This window comes from Melanaphis sacchari, unplaced genomic scaffold (genome assembly GCF_002803265.2).
Source record: "Melanaphis sacchari strain LSU unplaced genomic scaffold, SCAv2.0 Contig12_pilon_pilon, whole genome shotgun sequence".
Taxonomy (NCBI): Eukaryota; Metazoa; Arthropoda; class Insecta; order Hemiptera; family Aphididae; genus Melanaphis; species Melanaphis sacchari.
In genome coordinates this window covers 3,190,460-3,207,810 of record NW_020270527.1, presented here as the reverse complement: position 1 = coordinate 3,207,810, position 17,351 = coordinate 3,190,460, and the positions used below count along the sequence as shown (strand labels likewise).

General features: G+C 25.2%; 1 protein-coding gene across 3 annotated transcripts in view; it reads right to left on the bottom strand.

Moving 5' to 3' along the window:
• Positions 1–5,915: 5,915 nt before the first annotated feature.
• LOC112591106 (band 3 anion transport protein-like) overlaps positions 5,916–17,351 on the bottom strand; it is a 47,702-nt gene continuing 36,266 nt past the window's right edge. For 2 of the 3 annotated variants that reach the window (XM_025334776.1, XM_025334775.1), the window contains exons 7-24: positions 14,454–14,556; positions 13,724–13,839; positions 12,361–12,515; positions 12,034–12,211; positions 11,751–11,959; positions 11,454–11,504; positions 10,535–10,975; positions 10,195–10,384; positions 9,852–10,076; positions 9,595–9,743; positions 9,301–9,495; positions 9,087–9,202; positions 8,445–8,595; positions 7,867–8,123; positions 7,567–7,781; positions 6,891–7,099; positions 6,384–6,557; positions 5,916–6,298 (exon numbers count right to left, since the gene is read on the bottom strand). In XM_025334776.1, the coding sequence (XP_025190561.1) occupies positions 6,218–6,298; positions 6,384–6,557; positions 6,891–7,099; positions 7,567–7,781; positions 7,867–8,123; positions 8,445–8,595; positions 9,087–9,202; positions 9,301–9,495; positions 9,595–9,743; positions 9,852–10,076; positions 10,195–10,384; positions 10,535–10,975; positions 11,454–11,504; positions 11,751–11,959; positions 12,034–12,211; positions 12,361–12,515; positions 13,724–13,839; positions 14,454–14,556 (3,215 nt within the window). In that variant the 3' untranslated portion in view covers positions 5,916–6,217. The remainder of the gene's footprint in view (positions 6,299–6,383; positions 6,558–6,890; positions 7,100–7,566; positions 7,782–7,866; positions 8,124–8,444; positions 8,596–9,086; positions 9,203–9,300; positions 9,496–9,594; positions 9,744–9,851; positions 10,077–10,194; positions 10,385–10,534; positions 10,976–11,453; positions 11,505–11,750; positions 11,960–12,033; positions 12,212–12,360; positions 12,516–13,723; positions 13,840–14,453; positions 14,557–17,351) is intronic. The other variant, XM_025334777.1, reaches the window with a different exon arrangement.

The window sequence follows — 17,351 nt, the reverse complement described above, 5'->3', positions numbered from 1 at the left end:
ATGTGGTTTTTTTTGTCTGTAAACACTTGAGCAGCAAAAAATGCTTCGATTTTAAAAAATAAGGATGATCTCTGGTAGAAAATTGAATCTTGGCATTTTTTTGATGGTTTTTTTTTTTGAGGGGGGAGGTCAAAAGTAAAACATATTATAATCGAAAAAAAAATTAAAGATAAAAAGGATTTCTACTCAAATTTAATGATCATCAAAATCGATTTTGTTTATCGTGGTATAAATTTATTTTTGGTTCGTAATTTGTATATAAATACATTATATAATTATCCATAAAGTAAGTATTCACATAATTCTCACATATACATATTTATCATAAATATTATTGTAGGTATATAGCCCTATACCATATATTTCGTCACCAAATGTAATTAAAATTATATATAAACCACTAAAAAGTAAAAAAAATAATTTTCAATTATTTGTGACGCGTATACAGTCCATAGTTAAAAATTTACAAATAAGTAGATAATATAGGTATATCCCACAGCATTAATTAAAACTAAATATTATGTTCAATGGCGTTACGCTATTTTTATAATAAATGATAATAGAAGGAGAAATGAAATTTATTATTAATAAATGTTGACAATAAAAATCGTTGAATCATCTAAAATATATTGATAGTTGAAACTATACGGAATACATCTTAGAACATGTATTACAAAGTTTAAATTATTTTATAGTAATATATTAGTTGATGACTATTATGTTATTGGCTGGCTCTTGTTGATACTTGTAAGGGACAAAGCAAGAATAAAAAGAAGGAAAACAATTTGTTTTTAAACTAATTTTCGTTTCTTTTTTTCCAAAGCAATAGTTGTACCTATTAACAGCTTTAAAAATTACCTAGTTAATTTAGGTTTAATTTTTTAGCTGAATTTCAATCTATTAACAAAATAAAAATTCTAATTAGGTAATTGTTTTTTAACTTTTAAATCTCTGCTTCATTGTAAAAATTTACATAAAACACATGTTAAACAATAATTTTTGAGCTATAATTTACTGTAATTTTTTCCTTTTATTATTGTTGACATTTATATAATAAATGGGCGAGTATACACGTGTTAAAATATTAACTTAGTAAGCAATAATTAACAGAAAAAAATGAACACATTTGAAACAAAATGACTACAAAAACAGATAAATCCGTTTATTGTGCATAAAAACTAAAAATAAATTAAAATAATTTATATCATTATAAATAATTAATTATAATATATGGATTACCTGCACTTGTTTACAATTTTGGTTAAAAACAACATGTTTAAATAAAATAATCGAACGTGAGTTAGATTGTATTGACATGAATTTGTTATGTAGTTTTAACTATTTACTTTATAGTACATTTAGTATATTTTATTATTTTTAATATAAAATGTTTTAATTTTCTAAACGTTTAACTTTTAGAATTTAAGTTATTTGTATTTTCAAGATTCAATAAATTAATAATCTTTGAACTATTGCTATGACTTATAAAAGATATCTTATTGATTGTTTACAGTTTAAAACAGTTGAAAATAAATTAAATTTGGGAACAAATCTAGTTTAAATTAAAAGTGTAATTACTCTGAAACCTAGTTCACCACTCCATCAAGTTATTATGATTTCCTACCCATCATTCTTTGCAAAAAAAAAAAAAAAAAGAACATTTGTTTATTGAAAACAATTTTGAAAAAACTACAAGATCGCTAAACAAAATTTATACCAATACATTTTTGTAAACGTAAAATAATGATTTGCGTTTTAACTTGTATATATCTATTGGCTATTGATTATTGTTTTTGATTATTTAATTTGAATAATTGGTTCAAATACATTTTTTTTCTTTGAGTTTTCATGATTATTATGATATATTTTAATAGGTAATAAATGTCTACAATAAACACTTGCCTACATATCTACCTACTTACACATTGGTTATGCAAAAGTAAGATAGAAGTAGTTAAAGTTGCTATAACCTAGGTAATTTTGCATGACCTACACATAATTTATGTAAATAATTAATATTTAAAATCATTTATTGAAATATTAAATCTATTTAAACTAATTGTGTCTATGTTATACAAAATAGGCATTTAATTACATCCGATTATATTTTTAATTAAGTATAATATTTCATGTGTCAGATGAATTGATCAAGTCATGTATAATATAATTAGTTTCTTATAGTTTTTCAAATGATAAGACAAAGAGTTAATATTTTTATTGGATAAAATAAACCTACCAAAACCAATAAAAAAAATTGAAAAAAAAATTATCATCATTTAATATTGTTCAATGAAGTTCAACCGCAATAGTTTTAAACTTAAATTAACTTAAGTAATTATTTTATATAAGTCATCCAATGGCGGATTTAGGGACGTAAGGTCCAACATCAAATTTTAAATTGTGTTTACAAAATTAATACAAAAAAATACTGACCTCCTACTCTCACAAAAAAATTCCTAGATCCACCACTGAAGTCATCTATAGTAAATTTTGAATAATTGAATTTATTAGTTATAATTTATTCATCTCAAAATTATAATATAACTATCATTGTTAAGTATTAGGTAAGATAAGGTACGTATACATAATTTTATGTACCCTATTACCTTAAGTAGGTATATAATAATCTATTCATTAGGTATATAAAATGTGCTGCATAATTATTTAATATATTATGTAGTGTTGTTTGACAACTTGACGTTAGATTTTAAAGTGAAACACACTTCAGATAACAAATTTCGTGAAATATCTATACATTATTATTAATATTAAATTATTTCTATTTTATATAATTATCTATTGTCTATTTAAATCTAATTTTTTTATAGATACTTACGCATATGCTATACTTGAATAAAATATTCGTTATGAGTTTAGAAGTGTTATAATAATGTTAAAAACGACGTAATTCAATATCTATTTAAATATTTAACTAATTCGTTGACTTAAATCATCGAGTAGAATAAAATAAATACACTTACATTTCATATATTTATTCAGTTAAAATTTTTTCTAATTATTAACATAACAATATATATTTACTGATATAAATTATTTTATATTAGTACAAGAATAATTTGTAGGTATATAATATAAACAAAAGTTTATTTTTGTAGGCAAGTATACCACTAATATCATTATCATTATCATTTAATATTATTTGAATTAGTAAATTTTTATAGTTCCTTAAAAACAATCGTATTTAATAAAATAAAATAAAATTTATATTAATTATAATTATAGTTTATAAGTAGATTGTAGATACACTGTTTGGTGTTACAAATACATAAAAATAAATGACATAATTATACATTACAAGCAAGTAAATTTAATTGAAATACAAAATAGTATGTAAAATAATAAAAATATATTTTTAATAAGGTATTTAAAATGTTTTTGTGCATGAACCAACATATATATCAAGGAAATTAAAAATGAAATATTCTATGAGCTTTGATTTTGTTGCAATTGAAAATGCGTATAAATAAGTTGTAGATGATAATTGATAGTTAGGTACCCAGAATAAGTGAAAATATTTATTTTAAGATCTTAGATTATGAATTATAATAATATTCTTCAAACAGTAGAATTGTGATTTTTTATTATATGGTTTTTAAATTGTCAATCTTTTCAGCAGGACTTGTTATTATGTGCAATATGTGCTTGTGTGTTTACACTGCATTTGAAATTTGTATCATTACTCATACATAATGCAAATTTCAACATAGGTAATGAAAATATGGCAGCATACCAATATTACTTACAAGATAATTTTTTACCCGCAGAAAAAATTGTGAAACTAAGGTCGTTCTGATTTTTAATGATTCTGAAAAACCTCAAGTTAACTTGACATCTCTGTTCTTGAACATAATGGAGGAATTTTTCGAAACCTGAATTTCTACATTAGATAAACATGAGTAAAAATATTTATGATGTAGATATTTTTTTTTAGTCATAGCTAAGTTTTAAATTAATAAAACATTTTGAAAAACGCCTAAATTAAATTTTAGAAAATAATTCAATATTTCTTATATAAGTTTTTCATAGAATTAAAATTGGAATAACTAAAGTCCTATAATTTTGTCACAGTAGAGAAGGTTTAAAAATATTTTATTTTTGACTCACTAGAACCACCGCAATTATAGGTAATAACTAATAATATATAAAATAAATAAAATATCAATATGACAACAACAAAAAAAGAATAAAAAAATAAAATGTTGATAATATTATTAGAAAATTGCTTGTTTTTTAAATAACAGAGTCTTAAATTAATGGCATTTATAAAAGAAATTTTTAATTAGTTAAGAGGCGTTATATTTTATTTATTTTTTAGATTGTACAAAGTTAATTTTTGAAATACTTTTTATTTTAATAATCAAATAGATTTTTTTCCTCCAATAGTGGGGGCGTATTTTACATTACTCAAGAATAGGTGTATCAATTATAATAAGAAATTCTACACTTATTCATAACTACAAAAATGTAATTTATACCAATTTGAATAAGTATTGCTTTATTCTTTAATAATACGATTACCTTTGTGGGTATAGAAATATTTTACTACAAATTAGATTAAATACCAACACGATATTTCAAAGTTTTGACTTTTAACACATCAAAACATTAATAATACATAAAAATAAATAACATTATGCATTATACTTAAAAAAAGTATCAGTTAATCATATATTGTGGTGATACATCACCTTAATGGTAAATGTAATATATTAGATATAAAACTAAACAAATTTAACAAGTTGCAGTAATATCAGAGTTAGAGCTCACAATAAGTGTAAATTTAATAAATCGTGTATATTAAGCTGAATAATATAGATATGTCGGTTACCATCCGTTATTTATATACAATTATAAATTTAACATTTTATACATTTTTATTGGTTCCATATACAAATTTTTAATAAGATTTAATTACTAAAAAAATAAGGTATTTATGATAGAATCGCCAATAGGTAACATACATTTATCTATTCATATTTTAATTTACAAAACTATAATTTAATAAGTAATAACAAGTATATATTGAAAAATATCTTTAACGATTCAATTAAATATAAACAACATTTAGGTATTATACATATACTAACCTGCAAACGTTTTATTTTAGTCTAAAAGTATCATAATGAAAATAAAAATACTGAAAATTCTTGAAACTTAATACATAAGTAGGTATTTGCATATAAATATGCACGTAATAATTTAAATACAATAACATTATTTAATAATAATACAATTCAACGATTATAACACATTTAAAAGAATACATTGCCTATTAACATTGATTATAAATAGTACTATTAAAATACTATTTATAACAAATGCTATTACTGTTATTAATACTCATAAAATTTATTTAAACTACACAAACTCAATTAAAGCTTAAAAATATTGCACCACAAATACAAAAATAATAGGACTCAGCAATGGTATTATTGTACAATATTTCAGATCCATGTGTTATACGTCTATTCATTTGACATAAAATAATAAGTGAATAATTATTATATTAGCAGTGACAAAACGTTTGTTTAGTGATCAACAATGTTATCAATATACTTAACAAAAATAACGTTGATTATTGTTAGCTGGAATGTATGGAGAATAAACTTTTGGCAACAAGATGAGCAAATCTATTGACTTAAGTTATACATAAAGAAAACTTAAAGCACTTAATAACCGAATTTTTAGATTTTTTCTATGAGTCAATTAATGTAATAATTAAGGTATATTAATGTTAAATCATTAAAATTATTTTTATAAAAAAAAAAGTTTCTTATATAAGAAATAACAATTGATAATTACCACGATAAATTAATATATTTTGTATTTTATAATATAATATATCCTAATAAGATCGATAAAATTGATTAAATTATTTTTAAGCGATTTTGAATTTCATAAATAATTTTGTGTATACTTATGTATTATATTATATATATTAATCAATAATTGTAAATTATCGATGGATAAATAGTGAAATGTCATGAAAGATCGCAGAGATGTAAATTTTTTATTCAATATGTATCAATTTCAATTGTAATTTGTAGCCAATAAAGTCAAACATGCGCTATTCTTCTAAACCATATTAGATATGCAGTCGAACGTAAATTAATTTTCCCAAAATTTAATAAATCAAATACTGAATTAAAAAAAAAAAAAAGTAGAAAATTGCATGACAACAGTCGAAAAAATATAATTATCCTGGAAGTCGAGATTCAGCATAAAAGTCGGGTTCATCTTCGTCATTAGTCATGTTTGTTGGCTCATTGCTGTCTAGCTATAGTTGAAGAGAAACGATAATATAATATTACAACATTTGCAAAAAAAAAATAAAATGTAATAATAAATCCACGAACACTTACTGCTCGTAATTCTTTTGCAGTAAATAGTTTATTACATAGTTGAGACCGCACAGGAATCATCATGATCAAGAAAAACGGAAACAACAATGAAAATGATGACGACTTAACGCTCCATAAAATACATAAACATATGAGTTGAATTCCAGTGAATAGGTGCATTTTGTACGTTTGTACCTGAAAAGCGAAATTTGATATGAAAATGTATAAATCATTAATTTATTAAATTAAGATATGAGATCAAAGAAAAAATAATGTATTACCACTATTACCTTTGTAAGAATTTGGATTTTTTATCGATACATAATTATAATTTCAATGATATTTATGAAATATAATTTATTTATATAATTTCTCTAGATGTGTTTTTGATATGTTAACAAATGACAGTTATTAAATCATATTATTTAGCTTAAAATAAATATTTAGGTAAAAGTTTGTATTTTTAATAGTACCTATTACGGTTTTGGTCAAAATAAAATATATTAATATATTAATTGATATACTTACATGACGAACGTAAGGGGCTTCTGAATGATGTTTTACTGGCATGAAAACCAGTTTAAGGCGTTCAAAAAACTGTATACCATCAATAGACGATATTCCCATATAAAGAAAAACGCCAAAAAGAACAGCCATCGGTACTAATCGCAGTAAAGGAGACATTACCACTGAACAACCAACCATTATAGACACTAATAGAGAGCTGACTCTTTGCTCTAATAATAACAATAAAAATAAATTAAAAATAAGTAAAATAAAATATTAAATAATACTTAAAAGCTGCTAGTTACAATAATATTTATAATCGCTCATGGATGACGTTATATCATTTAAATATTCACTATTTTGAATAAACACCGTACATAATGTTTTATAATTTGTATAAGTTTAAAAAAAAAAAAAAAAAACATTTACCTAACTCAATAATATGTTTTTCTAGTTATACTTTAGTTTATTTATATATAGGTGTAACATTAAAAACTACATTATAACTTAAATTAATTGACTATTGATTAGAACGGTATTTTTGTAAAGCAAAACTGGGTGATATTTTTATAATCAAACTTCATGAGTTAACTTATTTTACTTGGTGCATGGACAAATACACTGAAAACAAACTACAAAAATATCCTAAATATTCTAGAACATCCTATTCATTTGTGATACAATTTTTAGCACGAACCTTTTACTTCAATTATATGAGGTTTTTGACCGGGAGCGTGAGTTCGGCTCATCACTGTTAGTGATGATACGTGAGCAACGGACCTGACAGTCGCAGCACTCATCCATGGAGCTCCAATCACGCCGCATATTAGATTTATGAAATTTACTAGCACGATATCCAAATGAAAGCCGCTGCCCTTTTGAAGTTTACGTTCTTTTTTGGCGATAATCAACCTGCGAACCGATAGAGTGGTCAGAAATATTTTTATAACTATACTCAGACATTTGCATAAGCGTCCAAGTTAGTATGGGTACGTACTCGCTGATGTGAGTTTCCATGAACATGAGAATATAAACGAGTATTGCCGGCACAATGGCGACGAAGGGCACCCAGGGCTCAACTGGACTCTTAAGTCCACTGGGTGATATGAACCACCCACGTGATGTCGGGTCCGATGGTGTCAAACCCTCGGGAACTTTGAGTTTTTCGGTGTAAGTAGTGGGATTGAAATAGTCAGCGGCTACCATTGATATGATGGCTATGGGTACTCCAAAATCACCTAATGCTCTGCGGATCTGAAATTTTTACGTACCAATCTAAATAATATTTATTGTGCAGATGTCGACTCCCGAGTCCTGGGGGAGTATAAAGAGACATTAAAATCACCTATCTCCAAATGCATGCTCTATACTTAATTTTGTTTTATTAAATTGATTTAGTATCAATAATTATCAAATTAAATTATTGTGTTTATGAAACAATTCGATTTATATGATCCATATAAGATGTAAAAATCAATTAATGAAACATAATATTGTTGTATTATAGGTCGAAGTTCATCGATATTATAGTTTATACGAGTATTAATAAATATTTAAAAAATACAATTAACTTACATTTCTTCCAAGAAATTTGCTATTTCTGAAATGCCGAAGGTAGTATGCAACAAAAAATGTTCCCAGCGCTAGGATAGTGCATAGTAGCGCAGTATTCGGTTGCTTTGTGATCAAAGGTTGGTGATCTACGGATCTAAATAACTCTGTATCGCTAAAATACATATAGATTATATTTAATTTTATATTATATTTTATTATTTTTCATTTTTGATTATGATCTTAATAACAATTTATACAATTAATCAGCGAGTTATTATAATAATATAATTGTTTAAAAAAATGTATAAACATTAAACATAGTAAAGGAGAAAACAACATATTTTAACGAAAAATATTTATAATTTAATTACCATGCATATGTACTTGTATTTAAATATTTCACATTGGAAGGATTACAACATTTTTAGGTTTTTATTAAAAGTTCTAGTGATAAAAATTTTAAAATTGTACAGCACATTAGCTAACATTATATTTTTATTTAAAATAAATGAACAAGCAAATCGATTTATTTTATTTTGCATAAGACGATTGGAAATTAATAATAATTACTTATAACGATACTAATAATAAAGTAATTAAAGGGCAATAAATATTTAAAAACGTAAATCATAATAAACAGATAAATTCGAATCAAATACTCACTTCGATGTAGAATTGTAAGAAGTAGAGTTTGAGAGAGAAATAGAGTTTTCAATGCGTGCTAAAGCATCTTCTTCACAATAATCCTTCAACGGTAATAATGGATGTGTAGTAAATACCTTCAGAAAAAATAAATATTTTACCATTAAAAGTATATTCTATGATTTTATTGAGGTGTAAAACATTAAAGAAATTATCATCATTATAATATATTTACATTCAAGCATTTTGATAAACTTTCCCATATATAAATTAACGATATGAGTGATGCAAAAATTTCTTCAGTAAACCTTGTGAATACCTTGACCAAAACACTGCCTTCGACGCAGCTAACAAGTAGAGCAATGATTACTAACCATATGCCAATGTAAACCCTCATAGGTAAAAATTCGATATCATTGCTGCGACAAAACTACAAAATACACAAAAAAATACGCACAGTCGTGTTAGAGTGATTTAAAAGTAGAAAAGGGATCCAAAAATTTTTGAACAGCTATAAACGTAAACTTACAATGAACAGTGCTTCGTCAAAGAGCAATAAAGGTCCAGTAGTTCCGACTATTAATAATGGCTGTCCGGAAAACAGTGAGAAGATGACACCTGACACAGACGTGGCGACTAGCGTTTCTGATATGCCGATAAAGTTTTTCGTTTTGTCCGCTGAAAAATTACAGGAACATGTTGGTAAGTTTAAAAATGGCAACAATATTCCATTTAATAGGCGGTTATTATTTCGTTAATCCACAACTTTTGAAAAATTTTACTGACCCATTAGACCACCAAAAGTTATTGCTGCTGACAGAGCTGCAAAGTAAATGAATATCGCAGACGCTATACACTGCAAATTTAACCCTTGAATGAAATCGGATTTGTAGTATGGTAATCGACGTTTTATGTCTTTCACTAAACCTCCCCAAGGTTTTTTTGTACGTCTCAAAGGGTCGTCTTTGATATCGTCGCTCTTTTCATTTAAAGTAGGAGTTAAGGTTGCCACTAAAAACAGACCATAAACGTGTATATTACTTTATTTGTTTTTATATTTTTAATGAATTAATCTACAATGGTCCATATCAATAACAGTTAAAAATATTATTCACAAACAATATCATACCTTTTTGTGATGCTGCACGTGTTTTTCGTCTCTTGATCTGTTCGCTTTTTTCTTTGAGCTCTCGTAGAGATAGCAATTCTTCTCTTTCCCAATCGCATGGTGGCAGTACAATACTGCTGTCAAGAAACTCGTTCAATAAACTGATAAGTTCTTTACGTTCAGTTGCTTTGTACGCTTTGCAATGAAATTCCTATAATTATTATAAAAATTGTTCAATTGTTTAAAAAATAAAATTAAAATTAACAGTTTTGATTTATATTTCTTAAGTTACTGCGTATTTTTACGTACGCGATTTAATTTTTTTTTTTTTTAATGGTTATAATATGATACTAGTACTCACAGAATTTGACATTAAAGTTGACATTGATCTTCCAACTTCATGGTAATCGATATCCTTTGGATCAGGAGGTCCCAAAAGTATAAACATAAATCTTACTGGTATTGTAACTTCGGTCATTGAGGGTATCATAATACCCTCAGCTAAACGAACAAAAGCTGCAGTTCTTTTTTTTAAGAAATCTATAGAACCAACTAACACTGTAGTGGCTTCAGCACCAACTGGTATTCGCTTAAGAATGCTTTCTTTTTGAGCTTTCTTTACCATGTCTTCGGTTGATGAGGTGTAAGTCTCTTCTTTCATATCAATATTAATATGATTTTTGTCCAAGTCGAGGAAAGAGCGATTATTATTGTTATTGATGACTCCGAATTTAGGGCTTGAGTGTATTTCATGACTTGACAAAGTACTTTTCATCTTTGACTTCCCGTCATCATTCAAATTCTAAAAATAAAAACCGGTGAATATTACCAGTACCTATAGAGTAAATCTAGAGTATAGAATATAACTAAATTATAAACTATAGGCTTTATTAGCTACAAGGTATTATTTGTTTAGAATATTATGAAATCTAAGAAAAGATGAAGAAAAAACTACATAATTAAAGCATCGCATTTTGTATAATACTAATTATTGATATGTTTATATATATATGTATATTAATAGTAAAAAGCATATCATGAATATGTTATGAACCAATGGCCTATTGCCTCGTCCTGAAAAAAGTTTTTAAAAAAAGCGATTCAGGTGTAGTCGTAGCATGTGGACACTTGTCAATCAAGGGATTTTAACTAAATATTAAATTCTACAGTAAAACAAACAATAAAAATGCCTAAATGTTGTTAATGATTTAAAACGAATGATGCACGTTATTGTTATTATAATAAAATATCTTTATATTCAACCAAGAGACTTAGTTTACATTGTGTGTAAGTGATGCCGACCGCTTAGCCAGAAATTCTGCCTCAAATTGCTGTCAGAAAAACAATATATTTAAACACAATTATAACACACCTATTATTAAATCTTATAAAAAATAACTGTGGCTTTCAAAATAGATATTTTAATATTTATGATATAATATTTAAAAAATTTATGTATATCATCAGAAACATACAAAGAACATTATATTTAAAAAATATTACAGTTGAATTTATCAAAATAATAAATGATATTCTGAAGCCATTTTGAAATGAGGTAAATCAATAAAACAAATTACCGTAAGACTTGTGTAGCTGGATGTATTTCGTCTAATAAACCTACTAAACTTATCGCTATCTTGTTGAACGTGTTTATGTCGAAGCAACAGTAATCTCATGACCGCAGCTTTGTCTTCTTGGTTGATGAGTTCCTCGATGGCCATTTGTTCGACTACCCGATATATTACGCCAGGTAGGTCTTTTTCTTCCAAGTCCAGTAAAATCACGCCTTTAAGAAAATTGTGATTATTTTTTACCCACAATACTTCCCGGCGGATAACGTTAACATTTTAAAAAACTCACCAGACTCCAAAGACCTTCTTACATTTAACAATGAATGGAAACTCAAAGAAGCCACATGGGGACGTCCCCATCTGTCCGTTCCTTCTTGTACATCTTCCTCGTACTTTATCCATCGAGCCGTTTCTTTCCATTCTCGTTCTTCACCAATACCTTTTAATTCGTCTAATTGAACAAAAACCTGTACAAATAAGTCAATCATTGAGAAAATATACGCGTGAACAGCGCGACGCATAAATAAAAACAACATACATTTTATCTCAAAAGGTGTCTCAATGAGCAATGTACTTGAATATTATAATCATAATAATAGTAATAATAATAACGTACCGCATGAGGACTATGATCTACAGATTTTTTAATCACGTTTATTGGCAAGCCTGCGATTAAAGTTCCTCCTATATCTCCAACATATGGAACTAAAAAGGAATTCTTATTTTTGCTACTGAATCTCCGTTTTTCTTTATTGCAGTCATATCTATGACCTACGAATAATGATGAAAATAATTTACATTACAAAAAATGTCATTAAATTTTATCATACTACACAAAAAAAAAAAAATAATATTTTAATTAATACATTTGTTATCTTACATCATAAAATAATCACTATTATATTAATTAATGTCACGATGTCATTATTATGTCATCAATATTATTTAAGTATATGAAATAAATAAATGAATTAAAAATTAATACAAGTTTACAAGTAATTAAACATTTTATGGTTGATATAAATATAGTTACTAAATAATAAAATAACTATAATTACTAATGTAATTTTAAATGTATTAATTCAATCATTAATACGATAAAAGGGAGTGGCGTTTTAAATAACAACTTGGTACTATATTATTGTCTATTAACTATTAAGTATCCGGTAGTTATGAAAATAAAATCATTGAAAAGATAATATGGTGTTTAATCAACAATTTAAAAGGTACTTAATCGATGTTTCGAACGAATATTATATATCTATAAATAGTGAATGTTTAATATAAAAATGGTTATGTTTAAAATATTAAGTATGTGTTTATACTTTATTTTTTACAAAACCACACTGTACCATATACTATGGATGAGTCTGTCTAACATTTGTTTTCGAGTAATTTGTCTAAGCTCCTGATCGTCAATATTATTTTATACTAGCTTATAACACTTAAATCATGCCAAATAAAATACATCAAACACTAAAACTAAACATGGAATAAAATAAATATATCAGTAATATAGTTAATACATTCAGTGTTATTTAAGAAAAATTTTCAAAACTGTAGGTTCATTATTAACTCATATTTTTTAATAAAGCAATAAAACATTAAATCCATTTTTTTCTAATACCTTTTGATAAATACAAGATGTATCGAAATGCATAATAATTAAGTAATAACTGAATATTGGAAACCAACATTTTTATAATCGAATATCCAATTAATAATCGGTTTTTTCTATAAAATGTTAAATACCATTATATTGCATAGATTCCTAAGAATAAATTGGAACTTTTATTTATTTATTATTATTTTTATTAAATAATAGAAATAATAATAACATATTATACTGAAGGGTTTTAAAAAGTGTATTATGATTTGAGTTCAAATGTTAAACATTTACAGGGTAATTCATTTTTTTTTTTTTTTTTAGTAAAATATTTTTAATAATTAAGTTGAAAATAATTTTTAAATTATCTTACTTGTTAAATCGTCTTGAATGAACTCATCTAAATTTTCATCGATTTGTAAATCATCCTTCGGTATAAAAATTTCTCGTTCATTATTCTTATGTCGACTATGATGACGGTGATGATGCCTACATAGAAAGAGTAACGGGAAATATTATATACAATTGAAGAAAATTATGTGTACATATATCAATTAAAAAAACAACATTTTTTCCTTTAATTTTATTGTAATTTTATTCAACTTATAATAAGTAAGAAATGTCATATATTATGGGACTGAATTAAACGATTTTTATTTTTGGAGTAGTCAATAGCAAGATAAAACTATGAGAATATGAAAAATTCGATTCGATACCAATAAATTTGTCCTAAAATGAATGATACATACTTTTATATTCAATAATACGTAATAAACCAAATATGGCTAACTAGATGTTCAACAATTTTTATTGGTTAAAAAAAAAAAATTAATAATTTTTAATTATTCATTCAACAGCGATGAAAAACTAAAAAAAACTTTAGAACTTTTGCAAGAATATAACAATAAAAAGAAGAAATTTAAATTTCACAGTTCAGCGTGTTAAGTTTTTAAAACTAAAATCTTTTATTAAACTATTCATAATTCATATGGAGTCAAATACAGAATTTTATGGCGCATAGAAGTCTTTAAACTATAATACTAGTTCTGTTTACAGTTAACATGCCGATAAAAATAAAATAAATAATATAAATTTATGTATACCTGTGTTTACGTTTAGTTTTTTTGATTTCTTGGTGTGGTCGTTCTTGTGAAGTTGTATCAAGTTCTCTGTGTTGATTGTAAGCTGCTTCTTCATTTTGCTCGTCTATAATTTAAAATGAAAAAATGTACAAGACATATAATGTTCTTCGTTACGTTTATAAAAATAACATAGTTTTTTCAGAGCATCTGACAATATATTTAAAACGGGATATATTAGTGTGCCATCGCTGACTACCAACGAATGACACTGAGATTTGATCTAAGATCTTTAATAGTATTGTGGAGATAGGTATTTAATTTACGTTTTAACAGGTTAGACTATAAGTAAATATTTGTTTATGTAATTTACCTAATAAATATGTTAGATTCTTAATTATTGAAACTATTTTGAACAATATGAATAAAAATCTGAACTTGATACTCTTAAGAAATTATAAAATAACTTAGTATTTAAAATTTCTTAGTAAATTATTTTAATAATCATCTACCATTGAAAACTTTTCCAAAATGCAAACAAGGGTTAACCAGCCATTTTTTTTGCGTTTTCATATAATTTACATCTTTCATTTAATTATTATTAACTAATATTAATTTTTGGAAAATTGAAAATTGAATTCCGCGTCTTGTGAACATGTATTTGCCTCTATACATAAATGTAATGTCGGCAATCGACTGTTAATGCTGAGAACACGTTTATGCGCGTTTCGATAAGAAAAATTCTATTACTCCGATGAGTGTTAACAAACCCACGCAATTAATATTTTCTGAACACTCAGTATATTATAAAATACTCTATGCATGGAGTATGATGTTTACAATACTTACATATTATTATTATTATTATTATTATTATTATTGCAAAATATGTTTTTTGTTGACAAAGTTTACTCTCTAATCAATAAATACGCACCATAAAATTATTTTTTAGCGTGACCTTTATATTTCTTTAAGCTTTATGACCTTAAATACGTCGAAATATATCCTATAATCCCGGGATAAGGTATTTAAGCGGGTATTACATGTGTTCGTCCCCTATGCCAAGATGGCCGAGATTGGCATGACATGATGACCGCTAACTTAAGAGATCATATAATTTTTGTCTTGAAAAAAAGTGATGGTTAAAAATTCTATTGTAGGTTTAATTTTTGTGTATAATACAGTAGAGGTTTCGAGATAGAAAATAAAAATCAATGCAATAACATAAGTATATTAAAAGATAACTGGACATATGCAATTATATTTTAATGTGTAGAAAACAATACCATCGTATAAGTAATTTCTAGTAATACAGGCTAACAATTGCCTATGATCTAGGGTTATATAAAATTAATAGTTTATAGATTAATTATTTCAACGCATTAAAATATAATATTGTATACATCAAAGTCATACAAATTTCGTGTTAAGTTTTGACGTTAAAAAAATAAAAATAAAACTTTTTTTATGAAAAACGAGACAAAAAATCGTTAAGATATATTATACGCATACACACTACATACCATAATATAGTACAAGCAGTTGCATGCTAATAGTGTAATTCAAATAAAATTATTACGATAATAAATGTTCGCATAAAATACATTTTCAGTTTTATTCGTTAACTAGGAAATAAATAACATTATACAAAAATAACAATAAAAATTGACTTATCTATGGTTTAAAAATACACTAATAACAGTCAAAATATTACTGAAAAAAATTGACGCAGAAGTATATACAAAAATTATAGAATTTTAAAAGATCTGAGTGCGGTTATAAATATAAATATTTATATTAAATAAATAGAATATATTTTTGTTACTTTTTTGCGTGTTTACAAAAAAAAAATAAAAAAAATACACCAGGATTGTAAAATTAATAACACATCATAACTTCATACAAAACGTTGAGTTGTTCAATTTATCTGACCTTTTATTTCTGTGTAATATAAATCACAAATATTATAAATCGTTGAAAATCTGTTAATTTTTTAATCATAAGAAACTAACTTAATATTATTATCTATTATTTACAGAAAATTTACAAAAACAAAAAAAAGCCAATGTCTACGAGTAATTTTAATTTAAAATATCTTTAACCCCTCCTATTGTTATTATCAGTTTTAGACTTTAAGTGTTTAAATGTTAATATGAACTTATGGCTCTTATATTAAAAAGATGCCACAAGTTCATGTGTTGTTTGTTTTATAAACGTATATCATAATAAATTTTCACTTAAGTTGCCGAACCAATTTAATGTTATTAGTTTTAAACTCAGTGGCATGATAAATGGGTAAGTAGGATCTACAACAGTGTGGTGTGGCCTAGAGAAAATCACGAGCCCGTTTATTTTTTTGTGTTGTATTTATTTAAAATGAAAGTTTTGAGTTTATGACGTTTGATAGGTAACTATAGTTTTAGTAACTAACAGTTGAAAAATAATTTACATTCGACATGATAAATAATTATAATTGTAAACTTTTATTTCATTTATAAACACAGTATTTTAAAAGTTTGGCAAAAATATAAAAATAACGATGAAATAAATTAAATATAATTAACGGGATATAACTTTAAATGATTAGTTAACTATTTTATTTTTTTTATTCTAATGATTCCGTATGTTACACAAATGAAATGAATTTTATTTTAACAACGGTTATCGTGGTTTTTTAAATAAATTTAATAACTTGTATAGGTACCTATTTGATATATTACCATATTTATCATAATATAATCAAACTTGTTATAAATTTATTTCGATTAACAAATATTGCAAATAAAGATTTTTGATCATTAAGTATTAACAATATTAAAGTTACAATAGAGATGATACACTGTAAGAGTTGTAGTATAAATAAAAGTGTTAGACGTGAATTAAAATTTTGACGACTTAGGATATTTCGGTGCATAACTTTCC